The sequence below is a fragment of the Chinchilla lanigera genome, unplaced genomic scaffold (assembly GCF_000276665.1).
Source record: "Chinchilla lanigera isolate Chin_1 unplaced genomic scaffold, ChiLan1.0 scaffold00003, whole genome shotgun sequence".
Taxonomy (NCBI): Eukaryota; Metazoa; Chordata; class Mammalia; order Rodentia; family Chinchillidae; genus Chinchilla; species Chinchilla lanigera.
The window spans coordinates 33946760-33962185 of NW_004955404.1; the positions used below are offsets into that span (position 1 = coordinate 33946760).

The 15426-nt window shown below is 38.2% G+C and overlaps 1 protein-coding gene across 1 annotated transcript in view; it reads left to right on the plus strand.

The window, feature by feature from the left end:
* The window catches only part of Mzt1 (mitotic spindle organizing protein 1), a gene marked incomplete in the record, with an annotated part of 16347 nt that extends 1184 nt beyond the window's left edge, over positions 1-15163 (plus strand). Inside the window, 2 exon segments of the mRNA XM_013516957.1 lie at positions 8095-8240; positions 13241-15163. Of these exon segments, the coding sequence (XP_013372411.1) occupies positions 8095-8240; positions 13241-13264 (170 nt within the window).
* Between the last annotated feature and the right edge of the window lie 263 nt (positions 15164-15426).

A 15426-nucleotide genomic window follows, 5' to 3' on the forward strand; every position in this document is an offset into this window, starting at 1 on the left:
CACCGTGTCCGCCGCCGCGGGCCCTCGGCAGGTGGTGTTGAAGTCCCGGACAGTGGCCTGGTCGGCCGTGGTCACAGTTGCCCCGGTTTCCTTTGGAACTGGTGGCGCCGGTGCGCGGCTGTTAGGGGCGTTGTCTGTTTTCGCGCCCCGGGACAGGTAGAGTATCTAGGGCTTCCCTTAACTCTGCTTTCTGACGTCGGCCCTGAGTCTTCATCTGCGGCTGAGCTCGGACGAGCCACTTACTTAAGCGTGTTGCATGATACCCTGCCCCCGCTGTGTAAAACCCCACCTCTCAGGGTTTTTGTGAACACTTAAATAAGACAGCCATCATTTGCCCTCCCCCTTGCAGACACAAGACATTTGTCCTTGTGTCCGTTTGACTTATACCCGTCTGTTTAAGTTTGAGAGATGTTAAATATTGCCACTTGCGGTTCACGATGACGTTTACCTGGGGTTTCCCACGTCGCCTTCTATCCCAAGAAAGATAACCCTGTGGAATTCTCACTAAGCAGTGTCAGCCTGCTGCCCTGGGTCTCCTCCTCTGAGCCTTCTCTAGATAGGAGCTTCTGATAGGTCTCCTGGACTCTTCTGTACTGGCTGCTGCTTTCCTTTCAGCAATTACAGATGATGTTTGAGCTTTTGCATCTAAACTTTATACCGAATCAGTATCTACTTTGCTGTTTTTCTGAGAATGTAGGATAGTATCTAGCCTGTTTCTCCATCCTTCTTGATATCTCAGGGCTCATTTGTTTTATTTTGTAAATGGGTATATGCACATAAAGAACATTTATCCATGTAATCTAGCTGGGTGTGGTGGCCCACGCCTGTAACCCCAGCACTTGGGAGGCTGAGGCAGGAGGATCTTTGTGAGTTCGAGGCCAGCCTGGGCTACAAAGTGAGCTCAAGCCAGCCTGAACTGCATATCGGGACCCTGTCTCAAAAAAGACCAAAAAAAAAAGTATTTTTTGAGAGAACTGGTGTGAATGTAGAGTATAAAAACATGAAAAATTGAAGACGAGTTTTTTTTTTTTTAACTGAAGAAGCATATGTTGGTGTTTATTGTATTTAAATCAATCTAAGAGAGGCACCATGACAAATTTTTGAGTCCCATTTCTCTTCTCAGTAGCCGCCTGTTTCTGCCTGGCCCTCAGTATTAACTATCAGTGATTTGAACTTTTAACGAATGCCAGTGGCTTGGAACAGTTGCGACCTGACTTGTAAAACCTTATTTTAATCGTGAAATGAAAGGATTTTGTTATAGATACTTCACACATGGGAGGAAGCAGGTAGGCTTTGTCTTTCCATTTGCATACCTACTCTGAAAGGAACCTTACATATCCCATCCCTGATATAAGGTAAGATCTATTGCATAAGATCCTCTGTTTTCATCCTTAGATCCTCAATGCTGTCTTCCAACTTTTCCTCTGAAAATAGGCCATTTCAGTTACCCTTTCCTCTAACCTAGTTGCCTCTTGCTTTTCGACATTTTGAAATCTGTCTTTTGCTAGCTGCATACTTTAATTTTTGTTTTCTTTCGCTCTAGAAATTTTCTTATAATTTAATTCATCTAATTTTAGTAATATAATTCGTCTAATTTTAGTTTTATTACTAGTACTTCTACTTTTGACAGCTACATATTCCTTATTAGAGGCAACAAAGTATATATACTTTATATATCAGATGTAAGCGTATAAACGCATGATAGAGCGGAGAGCCATTTGAACTGCATTGTAAAGCAGTTCCAGTGAAACAAATGGATATTCCATGCTACTGTCAACAGTCCACTCACTTAAGAAACCTGGGACTCAGTCTGGTTTTCTCACATCTCCCCGTACCCATTCTTCACTCATCTGAGATTTGATCGTTTGTCTTCATCTTTCTTGTCTGTGCCATCCCTTGGTCTAGCACCCAAACTGCAGTAACTGGGCCCCATATGACACATGCTACACCCCTTTTCAAAATCCATTCCATATTCTGCCAGTCTCTTTAAATGCTAATCTGAGCTTTTTACACTCCCATTTTATAGCTTCCAAGTCTTCCCAGAGTTCTAGATCTTTAGTAGACTTAAGGATTTACACGTCCCCCTTATCTCTTGTTTTATACCCCCTCACTCCCTTGATAATACTGCCTTCACACAAGCTGTTCAGGTCTGTGAATTTACCAAGTTTCCTCCAGTCTGGGACCCATTGCACAACCTGGGTTCTTTGTGATCATTCTTCACTCCTCTCGCTTCTGGTTGATTGCTTTAAGGCCTAAGGTTTCAAACACTGTCCTTCCCAACCTGGTAAGATGCCCTTCTAATTTGTTTCAGAAGTATGCTGTTCTTTTCCTTTATTTTACTTAAAACTGGAATCAGTCTTAGTCTGTTTTGTGCTGCTATGACTGAATATATGATAGTGAGTAATTTATAAGGAACAGATTTAATTTTCATAGTTCTGGCAGCTGGGAAGTCCAGAGTTGAGACTCCTGTAACTGTCCAGGGCTTCTTGCTGCAGCATCTCCTGGAGGAAGGTGAAGGCAACAGTCCATGTGCTTAAGGAAAGGAGTGGAAAGGGACCACATGCATTCTTGTATCAGGAAACCACCCATCTCTCCCAAGATACTGGCATGACTCCATTCCTGAAGGCAGAGCTGTCCTGGCCTAATCACCTGTTAAATGCATTGGGGATGAAGTTTCTAACAGGAGAACTTTATTGCACACCTTTAAACCATAGCAACCAGTTACTTTAATATCGCCCTCCTAGACTCTAATGTCTGAGATCTGGAACTTACCTGTCTTATCTACAGTTATCTTCCCAGCAGTAGTATAATAGGCACAAAATGTGTATAAGTATCAGTTACACAATAGGCTTTGAGGAAATAGTTATTGATTACAGTTTGTAAAGATGGGAAGTAAAGGTCAATATCAATTTTTTTTAAAAAGCTTAAAGAAAGAAATATTAGAGCTGAGATGGATCCAAAAGGCAGCATGGACTTATACTAAGGGAAAGGAAAAAGCGGAGGAGGAAAGCATGAACAAAAGTCTGAAGGCAAGAATAAACTGGGTGAGGGGATGCATACCTGTAATCCTAGTACTCTGGGAGGCTGATGCAGGAGGATCACAAGTTTGAACCCAGTCTAAGCAATTTACCAACTCTGTGATGCGCAGTCTCAAAAAATTTTAAAAAGTAAAGTACTGCAACAACAGTAATAAAAGTGCGGGGGATGTAGCTCAATTGAAGGCCTTGGGCTTAATCCCTGGTACCACCTAAAAGGAAAGAAAGAAAGAGTAAGCTCAGCATTCATAGGTGGGGGTCTACCCTGAAGAGCACAGACTGGGGAGAGAGGAAACTGACAGAAAGTTAGTGGTGATGGGTCTAAGTGCTATATGTTCTGTGTACCTGTTGCTGCCTAACTGGCCGCTCCAGATTTAGTGGCATAATCAAGGATGACTTCTCTCTCACAGTTACAGGTATTGAGCAGACTCCTCTTGGTAGCTGTCGCTCACTTTCCAGATAGACAGTGGAGCTATCACAAAGCCTCTTCACTTTGCTAGATTGTGCTGCTGTCAGCTGGCCCCTCCGGAGGGCTGTTGTCTGAAAGTAGAGTTTCCTCACACAGTGGCTGGGTTCCTAGGGACTCTCAAGAGAGCCAGAGGAGCACCATTGCCTGTTTCAGCCTTGCTTGGAGCTCAGTGCAGTGTCACTGTAGGGAGATTGAGTCCACGGGGGCTGGGGGGTGGGGTCTACATGGATTTGCAGTCTTGAGCCGTAAGCCAAGAACACCAGGCCATTGATGCAGTGCTGTTTCCTTGGGCTGCTTCGTAGACTGTTTATAAGGAGCGGCAGTGAGGACGGATAAAATGAAGCTTGCCTAATGAAAAATAAGACTCTCCTAAGCTCAGTGTTCCTCAGCTGCAGTTAGGAAGTCTGTCAGTGTAATTTATTAACCGCACTAGGTCAAATGGGAAGAGCTGCTTATTTCAATGATTGATGAAAAGCTGTTAGTAAGACTCAACATTTTTTCCTTTTCTTTTTAAGTCTTAACAAAAGAAAAAAATTCATTTTAAGCATGCTTTTAATTAAAGACAACCATATGGAACCAATGTCACTTTTAATGCTGTTAAATGTGTTCCAAATAGAATTAGAAACACCCACTTCAATTGATTTTTTTAAAAATACCATACTGATTTTAAGAATTTGGCAAATAGCATAGGATAAGAAAAGAATTTTATTTATGTTTCTGTTAGTACGTGTATGCAGTGCATAATGTTCACACTCTGTGTGGAGTTGGTACGCGTACATAACTCACCTTCATTCCTTTTTCATCCCCTCTGTCTCCTTTCCCGTTTGAGAAAGCTCTGTCTTCCCACTTCCTATTATCTATTTCTTAGTTTGCTCTCTATTTATAGTTTAGGTTTCTTACAGAAGGGAAACCATACAATATTGAAGGTTGTTTGTGACTTATTTCATTTAACATTATGGTGTCAAGTTTTTTTTTAAGGAGACAGCATAAATTCAGAGATTATCTGACTACAAAATACAAGAGATTCATTGAAAAATTGTTAAATGTATCAGAATTTGTTATGGTGGGTGGCTATAAAATAAAAATATATGACATCCAATCTACCAAGAGTAGCCATTCAAATATACAAAGCTGAAATAGAATCCATTTATGAAAGTAGTCAAAAATAGTTACAGAAAATAAAAATCAGTGTGGTCAGTTGAAAGCTTGCTCTTTCTTTCTACTGCAAGCAGGTAAAAGTGATAGGAAATAAGAAGAAAATGTAGGGCTGGGGATATAGCTTAGTGGCATAAGTGCTTGCCTGGCAAGCCTGAGGTCATGAGTTCAATTCCCGGTCCCAAAAAAGAAGAAGAAGAAGAAGAAAATGTAATTATCAGAACAGCCGTGCTCAAAAATAAGAAAAGGGGGTCTCCACTGATTAAAGGAGAGAGGCTTCGCCTAAAAGAAAGGAGCAGATGGGCCTGCAGGGGTTATCGGTAATAGAACCCAAGGAAGCATGCTGCCCTGTCTGCATGACCCAGGGCCAGAAATATACTATCTGCCTCTGCCAGACACTGAGAAGCATCGCCCTTGTTTTCTGGGGCTAGAGCCAAGAGACTGCTATAGGACTTGCTTCGGAGGACTGAAGCCAGGGTGAGACTCCATATCCAAGAACATGTTGACAGTCGAGGACATCACAGAGAAATGGCATAGAAGATGAGTTTCCAACAGACAGTCACAAAGCACCAAAGTGCTGAGAACATGAACAACTAAAATGGAAAATGAAAAAGTATAGTAACAGTTAACCCTTATATTGAACCCTACCATGTGTCCAACACCATCCCGAGTGTCCTTTATTCTTTACACTAATCCTGTAATCATGTACCATTTTTTTCAGAATGGTGAAAGAAAAGCACAGAGGTTAATTTGCCCAGTAATAAATCTAGAATTTGAACCCTGATAATATGGCTCTTGAGTCATACTCATAACCACTCTGTTGTGGCTTGTTTAAACTTCCAGAAATAAATGTAAGAGACCAACCTCAAAAACAGCATTAAGAATACAACCTTAAATAGGTAAAGTTGGGAAGCACAGCCACAAAACAATAAATGGGTATAAATAGGCATTTAGTTAATGAACAAGATCAAGTGATTATAGAGAAAAATGGAAAGCTTAAAAAGTAAATTTGGCAAATAACATGAGTAATAGGCTGGATGCAACTGAAGAGCAAAGCCTTAGTACATTGGACTATCAAACTAAAGAAATGCAGTGCCTGCCTGGCAAGCGCAAGGTCGTGAGTTCGATTCCCGGTACCAGAAAACAAAAACAAACAAAAAAAACAAACTAAAGAAATGAAAATGAGATGGGCACTCAGTTTTCAGCCAATGCATAATGTTCAGCCAGTGAACCAGGTTTACCCCTCCTTTAAAAAACAAAACCTGGGTTAAACATACATTGCAGAGATTGTTAGGACACTGGATGTTGGGCGCGGAAGGACAGTGATCTTAGAGACAGGATCAAGTTAGTCCTTTGTTGAACCAGCCCTCTGCCTTTAGAGAGTTCCCAGGCTTCAGTACAGCACCTGAGTTGGACAGAAGGAAGCTTGAGGGACAGGGCGACCAGCACAGGTAGGGTTTGCAGGACAAGATACCTGAGAGGGAGCAGAGAACTTGCATAGACTGAATTCTGGAGAATCCTCCTTGAGTGTTGAGCAGAACCATCCAAAGGTAAGGGGAATACTAGTACACCATGCCCACCCAGGGCTCAGGATAGTGGCAGTCTGCCTGGGAGAGTAGAAGACAGTTGCAGAAACACTAGAGTATGGAGCTTGGAAGACTGTTGCTGCAGCAGTGGGGGAATAATCAGCCCAGCACTAAGCAGCATCTCTGGTTCTGCCAAAAAGTTTGACAGGACCTCATCAATCAGTTTCCTTATGAGCATGCCCAGGCAAGACTCAGAAATATTTGTAGAAATACAAAAAGTATTCACCCAACAAAGAAAAATTGGCAATGTTTGGCATCTTTGAGGATTACAAGATACATAAAGTAGGAAAAGAGGGCCTTTGATGGGAAAATGCAATGAATTAACACAAATATGACAGATGCTAGAATCAGATGAGCACCGCAGAACTGTATCAAAAGTTTGATGGAGACATGAAGGCACAAAACTCAAATTTCTAGAGATAAAAGTGAGTATCTGATTTTAAAAAATGGAAAGGACCCATTTCACAAACATCTTGAATACCATGATACTGGTAAATTGTCCATTCTTCCCAAAGTACTATGTATTTTCACAAAATTCAAATAAGAATCCCAGTGGAATATGCTACTGGAATTGATGAAAAAGTTAGTTTGCCCAAAGAATAAGAGGGCTTATATACATGAAAGATGACAGGAATCTGATTTATTACATGTAATTTAAGTTTTAATTAAAAATATGGCTTTGATACAAGATAAACATGCAAGAGATCTGTATGGGAATTTAACTGTGTGATAAAAGTGCCATTTTGGTTGAGGAATAAAGGTTAAGTCATTCAGTGAATTGTACTGGAGTGGCTTATTGTAGGAGGAAAAGTTAGAACTTACCTTTTACCCGGAGTCCAGGGACTTAATGAGAGGGAATAAACTTCAAGTGCTGGGGAAGACTGCTGGTGAGTACACTCTTTGCATGGGGAATAACTTTGTAAGCATAATGCAAGGGAAAATGATACAGGAAACAATGGATAACATGTTAATAATTGACTTTAAAAATTCTAAACACTCTGGGAAACAAACAGTGTTAAACAGAGTTCAATAGAATCATTGTATTTGCATCTTGCAATAGAAGGGATTCTTGGAAGATCACTTTGGTAACCTAAGTTCTCTTCTACACTAGCACTTCTTGTGTCAAAGATAGATACTTTTATAAACTACAATAACATATAGTACTGTAAGAAATTAAAAACTGCTAGCTTTCATTTTTTATCAGATTCAACAATATGATTATTCTGTCAAAGTTTGTAAAGACTCCACAAGTCTTAAATATAAATATTCCTGACCAAGCAGTTCTACTTCTAGATATGTATCCTAATGAAATAAAATTAAGCTAGTGTATACAGGTGTTTGGTTGGTTGGTTGGTTGGTTATTTATTTATTTATTTATTTATTTATTTATACTGGGAATCGAACTTGGGACCTTGTGCTTGCCAGGCAGGTGCTTGTACTGCTGAGCTATATTCCGAGCCCCCAGGTAGGTGTTTATAAAAATATTTTAGTGGGACAAACATGAGAGCAATCTAACCCTTAAAGCATGATATTTTCATGAACTGGAATGTTACACAACTAATTAAGTTTTTATCAAAGAGTGACAAAATAAGGAGGTATTCAGAATAATTCTGATACTCAATGAGTGGTGGAAGGTACCCTAAGGAATAAAGGTGATTATGTGAAGGGAGGTTGTAAGTTTATTTTTCAGTTTCTCAAACTTAAATCAAGACTCTTACATGCTGATTTCCAAATCCTGAGATGCACTTCTGGTTTCTTGGTACTCTGTGGGAACATGAACTGAAAACCATTTGTGCATATTTTTAAATATTGTAAGTTTTTAAAATTTTTTGTAATATCTTTTTTTCAGTTCTGCTTGAGATTTCAAAAATCTTGAATACTGGCTTAGATATGGAAACTTTGTCTATTTGTGTTCGACTTTGTGAACAAGGCATTAACCCAGAAGCTTTATCGTCGGTCATTAAGGAGCTTCGCAAGGCTACTGAAGCACTGAAGGTTAGAAATTCGTGCATGTGTCAGTTCATTCTGAAAGATGCTGTGTTTAGAAAATGATTAAGGATGAAGTTATGTGCAAGGGAGTTAAATGAGGTAAACTACCAACACTATCAGGGAAAGTCTGAAGACCAGCAGCTTTGTAGCCTTTGCAGATCACAAAAATTACTGTCATGGGTCATGTTGTCTTTTTCGAGGAACTTGTGATTATTTTAGAATTTATTATATGATAAGTAGAATGTTCTGCCCCTCCCCCCCAAAGATTATGACTCAGTCTCTGGTACTGGTGCATATGTCCTCCTTTAGAAAGAGAGTCATTGCACATGTAATCAAGTGAAGATGAGGTTGAACTGCATTAGGGTAGCTTCTGGTTCATCGGATACAGGTGCACAGATAACACCATGCCAACAGAAAGGGGCATGATGGGAGGCAGAGTAGAGTGATGCACGTACAAGCCGAGGAAAGCCACAGATTATGACCTGCTATCAGAAGGCTAGGAAGATACAACCCTAGACTCTTGAGAAAGAGCATGGCCTCCTAACACCTTGTTTTGGAGCTTCTGGCTTCTAGAAATACCAAAAAATAAATTTCTGTTGTAGTAAATTTCCCAGATTCTGGCACTTTGTCATGCAGCCCTAGAAGTCTGATTCAGATTTTAGTACTGGAAAGTAGGGTGCTGCTGGAACAAAACTTACTTTGGAATTGGATGGTGGTTAGACTGGAAAGTTTAAGGTGCTTAGTGGAGAAAGCTTACATTGCCTCGAAGAGAGCTGAAAGAACTGAGAATGTTAAGGGCGGCTCTAGTGAGTGCACAGGAGGAAGAGAGGGGAGCTGCAGGGAAAGCTGCAGTTGTTTCAGAGAATAATAGAGCATTAGGGCCCGGGTTTTGCTGAAAGTATAAATGTTATTGGCAGTTCTGGGGAAGTCTCAGACGTGAGAACACTCACTGGGTGCTGGAAGAAAAGTGAGCCTCATATAAAGAGATGGAGCTTGGCTGAATTGTGTTGTACTATTGGGAGGAAAGAGACTATATAAATGATGGACTTGGACACTTAGGATGTGTAAACAATGAACTTGGATACTTAGCTGAGGAAATTTCCAAGCAAAGTGTGAAAGGTACAACTTGATTTTTCTTTGGTGCTTATAATGAGAGGAATGAAAAATTGAGGAAGGAATTGCTAAGAGAACAGAAACAGCATTTGAGCTGAAACCCTTGGCCTGTCTGGATGGCATGCTGTGGAGGCAGAGCTAGCATCCTTTGGCTGAGGAGATAAGGTGTATGATATGCCCAGTCAGCATCTCAGCACAAACGCTGCCAGCTTGGACTGAAAGGGACAGAGTGAAATGAAGGAAAGCTGCCGATTGCTGGAGTCCTATCGGGAGGAAACTGGTGGGTAATTAGCTGTGAGCATGTGTTGTCCCCAGCATAAGGGAGAAGTCTGGAGGTGCTGTTGCCACCATGACCACAGAGGACTGCTTACCTTTCTCCAAGTTCAAACTAGCCGCCTTTTTCTTGCTAAGATGGGAGCAGGAAAAGCATCGAGTTCCCTTTCTTGCTTTGCACACACATTCTGACTTGAAATGTCTTGGTGATTGCGTTTATGTTTATATAGCACCAGTTTATGAATACTGAAACTTCAAGTTGTCCCATTAAAATGTGTTCAACAACAAAGTGATTTCTCTTTTTTTTAATCTCTAAGAATATGAGACTATATGAAAAATGTAACTTCCGATTTCAAATTATTTTCTAAAGACTTCTAAAGTTTGAGGTTTTTTTGGTTTCAGATACCTTTTGAGAGTGTGAGGGCGATCTGGTTGTGACATCTATCACCCCACTAATCGCCAGGGTTGATTTGGCTCATCTGGCTGGCTAGAGGATGTCCCCTTCCTTCTTCACTTCACTGCCCAGTTGAAGGGGACAACCTCCCCCATAGAGGACTTTCCTTGGTCAAGGGTATACAAGCAGCTGCTCTCCCCTTCTAAAATCTCTAAACAAGCTTTCACAGTTTAAATACCTTTTGATTGTTAAATCTAGCATGGCAAGTAAACAAAACATACCCACAAAGCGAAGATTCATTATGAAGTATGCACTCGGCTGTTGCTGCCAGCACCTTATGAAGCTTACCTCTCCTTCCTGCCCTCTCCTCCAGCAGCTAGTCTTGACTTTTGTAGTGGACTCTTGCACCTGGTTTTTCTAAATAAACATGAATCTCTACATACTGTAGTCTAATTCTGTAAAATTTTGATCTCCATATAAGTGGAATCTTAAAACAATCTTTTTATCAGGTTCTTTGATGTAAGATTATCTACGTGTTGTATACAGATGTAAAGCATTCCTTTTCCTTGGAGTGTGTTTCATTCGACAGTGTACCACGATTTTTATCCTTTCTTTTAAGAATAGAGATTTCCATTGTGGGGCTTTTCCAAGTAATGGTGCTCTGAGCCTTGTAGCCCGTCTTGATGCATGTGTCTGTGCATTTTGATCTGATGTGTACCTATAAAGTTGCTGCATCATAGATTGGGTGTAGCATCCACTTGAATGGATAATAACCCCCAAACTATTTTAAATCAATACAGTTGTATTGATTTATATTTCTACTAGTGCCATATGAGTTGCCCTTTGCTCTGGTCTTTGCCAATATTTATTGTTGTGAGCCTTTTTAATTTTAGTCATTCTAGGCTGTGCATATGTTCCTCATTTGGTTTTATATGCATTTGTGAATACCATTGAGGTTAAAAACATTTTGATGTAGTTTTGGCCAACATTTTTGGTAAATGTCTGTTCAAATCACTTGACCATTTTCCACATTATCTGACCTTTTTAAACTCAGATATATGGCTCTTATAGCAAAAAGCGAAACCACTGAATGATGTAATAAGAATAGCTTATATTTATAAAGTAAGGCCTTAGATTCTAAAGGCTATTGTAGAATTATGTCTGTTACACAGTGATAGCACTGCAGTACCGTTGTGATAGTGTGCTGCCAAGGATACTGAAGCTTGTGGTAACTGACCCCACATATTTACGGTTGCATGATTGAGCTGGGATTTTAACTTGGGCTCTGTGACTTCAGAGTTGTTTACTTAACTACAAAGCTTTTTCCTACAAGGAAATCTAAAAACTAATGTGAGCTAGCTATTTAGGAAAGGGTAAAATAGTTACCAGAGGCAAAACAGTTCTTGGTCTGTGCCATGGGAAGATTGGGTTTAGTATTTTCTCATAACTGTTGATAAAAAGAAAAGGTATTACAGTATTGTAGTTCTGAAGTTCTAGCAGAAGATTATTTAATACACATCTTCCACAACTACATGAACTTCTGTTGTATTATATTGAAGTTTGGAAGAGAATTGGTATTGTACTGCAGTTTGAGAGCTGTGGAGAACTCACAAGTGTTTTTTTTTTTGTATGTAGCATTTTCTTAGATAATATGTAACCTAGGGAATTAGGATAGGATGTTTAGAAATCCCTGTTTGACATAGCTTTTTAGGCCTTATTCATTCTCTTTATAGACCATAGTGAAAGGTGGGAGACAGAACCAGTAATGGTATCAAACTGTTCATCGTTTGTATGGAAGCTTAATCTCACAGAGATGCTCTAAAACACATTCTCCTGTGATCTAAAGCCAATATGCCAGCATCTCGTTAAAACCTAAGAGCAAGGAGATCCTCTGAGGTTTCTAAGAAAAAAATGTTAATTAAAACTTTTTCTTGTCTTCTTTAGGGTAGTTCGTATTACCTATATCATTTTTATAAAAATCATGCATGCTTATGATTTAAAAATACTTAAATCAGAAAAGTAAAAAAAAGAGAACCAAAAAAATCATTCAGGATCACAAGAGATGACTGGTGATAATATTTGATGAACACCATTCCAAATAGTCAAATACTGCTTTAAAAATAAAAATATACTTACTTTCACTGAACTGTGAAATAGTACTCTGTCAGTTTGGTTCTCCCTGGATTACATGCTGTCCTCTCGTAACTGCTGCTGTTGGGGTGGACGGGCAGCTGGTTGGCTCAGCACTGTGCCAGCCAGCCTTGACTTTCCCTGACGACCTCTTTACAGACTCAAGCGTCCTGGTTCTTCCGCATATCACTGCTGTCAATGAATTTTTCTCATATTTTATGTTTATTTCTTTTGGTATTAAAGTTAGGATTTAAAAACTTTCTGCTGCATTCTACTGTTTTAATCTAGAATTCCTAGTATTTAGATAATTTTTGGTATTTGTGTCTGTTTTAGAATGTGTAAAACATAAATGAGGAACATCTTGAAATGTTGCTAGGAACTGTTGATTTGAGACATGTTTTCTTGTGCTCCTTAGTTAACTATAGAAAATAACAACAACATTTTATTATTTTGCCTTTCACTTTCACAGATTCATAGTATTGTGAATTATGTTTATCATGTCTATATGGCATTAAGATGTTAGTTTTTAGGTGTGAATAGTTTTTTTTAAGTCATTCTAGAAATACATGGCAAGTCATTTAGTGATGAATGATAAGATGTCTGGGAATTTCTTTAGAGTCATCTGGGAATGTGTACTATTTGGTGTTACAGATGAAACGGGATTAGCCAGATGTTTATTACCCTATTTTGCTCTTGTTTTCTCCAGTTTGTAGAAGGTTTTTTTTCATTTCTACTTCCCTTTTTGCAGTAGAATAAAACATAGGGAACAAACTAATGAAGGCTATGGGACCAAGCTGTGTCATACTTTAATTTTGTAATGGGAATACACTTTTACATATTTTTTTAGCTATATTTAAGATGATACAACTGTTTTCTACCTTAGCCTAGTATTAAGTTCCCAATATCACAAGTTCACAAGGTAGTCCTGATATACAGCAAAAATGAAGACCACTGTATTAATCCGGATAAAAGTAGCTGAGTTAGATGGGAGGAATAATTCTTTATTAAATACAGTGTAGTATTGACTAAATTTATCTCCCTGATGTCTCTTTTTCCATAGTTTTTTTTAATAATGAGTCTTACTTTCATGTTCTAGGCTGCTGAAAATACGACAAGCTGAATTTCTGGAGAATTCTTGATGAGATATGTCAAGCTCTGCAAGAGGATTTGAAGATTGCATTGTAGTCAAGAATGCACAGTAAAATTACTGCATGCAGCAGTGTAGACAAAATTTTCCTTTTAAAAAGAATTATAAAACCATAGCTTTATAAGTCAATGGAAAGTGGCTTACAGAGAGAAGTGTCAGATGTGTTTATATCGCATTTACTCATTTTTTTTAAATGGCCCTGATGCTTTGGCGTTGCTATATTCATAGTTGTGCATTCCTTATTTATAGCTCTGATAGCTTTAATTTTCTAAGCAGTCTGTCTGGCAGCTGTGCACATCTGCTGTGCCTGGTTGAAGTATTGTGGAACCCATCAGCAGGGATGTGCAGTAGTTACGACTTGTTGACATTTCCATTATAAACTTTAATTTTGAATTGTTTATGCATAACAAGTGTGGATTTATGCTGTATTGGCTGAAAGTTGACAGGATTTCAGCCACGATTTGTGAATTTTGATTTATATTTTTTATGTATACCAGAATCTTGTTTTCAAAATAAAAACATAGAAAACATTTCTTATAATCTGTTCGTTAACAAAGAACATTTAGTTTTTTAAAAGTTTTGGGCAGTTAATAGTGTAAGCCAATCATTTTTGTATTGATTAAAAAATAAAACTTCTAGAAACTTGAACATTTTAAAAGTACTGACAGTGCTTAGCATAGTGTTATTTTTAGTTTAAACCATTTAAATCTAATAGGAATATTGAGAATTTTTTTCTAAGTTTTCTATTCTATAAAGGCCTGTAAAATCATTTATAAAATGAAATGGAGCCAACATGCAAAATTCCTTTTTACTTTTATTACATAAAAGTAATTGGAATGCTTACTTAATAATCCTGAGTGGTTATTTAATAAATCAGGTGGTATGTTTCAACAAATATTATATGTATTTTTTTGGGGGGTATATTGTAGATACACATAATCAGTTTATGCCTGTACATGATATAATCTTGCTTTTTCCCCCTCTTCCCCTCCCCTCCCTTTAGCCCTCTTCCCTTCCTTATTCATAAAAACTAACGAATACTATATTTTCTGAAGAAGTAAACATTTTCAGTCATTAAAACCAATTAAATGTGAATCAGGAATTATAAGTATGGATTTCTAAAATCCTTATTTATCTTCATTTTTATCCTTCAAGTTTTAACTCATCAAAGTGATGATTCGAGAAGAAATTTTAGAAAATTTAGGATAGAATTGGTTCTGTTCCTATAACAATCTCAGTGAATTTTTTTTGCAAAGCTAATAAGATTTAATCAGATTTTACTGTTTCTTAAATTTTAAGTTTTTTTAGATGCCATTTAAATGATGGTACAGGAATTCACTGCATTTCTTTTTGTTCAGACACCTGTATGATTCTAATAAGATGTGGCAGTATTTAAATAGCCAGCTTCTCTGACATTTAAAAAAAAGTGTTGGCTTTTGACTACTTTGACTTTGCAAATGTACGGTGTCTGTACTGACTAAACGGAAAAGTGGTTTTGGGAGAACAAGTATGAAGACAGTGAGCACTTGTGAGCAGTATTTGACTTATAATAAATATGGTAAATACTGCCTGGTACTCATACATATATTTCAGAGCCCTTTCCTCATACCCCAAATTTTGTGTGTATTTCTGGGCCTTAAGAATTGATGGTTTTATTTATGATTTTGTAGATTAAGTTATTTATGTATGAAACAAAGTAGGAAAATATATTGAAAAAGAATTGTTTACAGAGGACTTTAATGTATCTCATTTGTTAAATGTAAACATATATTTTTAATGGACACTTAAGTAATATTTAAGAAACCAAACAAAACAACAGAATCACAGTGTCATGTGTGTGTCGGTAACAAAAATAAAGCCATTTTGATGATATGGGCATGTACTTTTGATTTAATGTATTCCGTGAATTCAGTTGTGGGTAGTCTGTAAATATTAATATGCTTATAGTGTATGATTAGAGAGTATTTAAAGATGGATCATGTCTTTTGCAACTTAATGTTCATTGTTTTACAAGCCCTGCCACTCTCCACCTCTAAACTTTCCATCATCCCAAACTTAAGACTATATTAAGCAGTAATTCTCTGTTGCTCCTTCCAGCCCCTCAAATGTTTTTCTACTTTCTGTCAGTTTGCTAA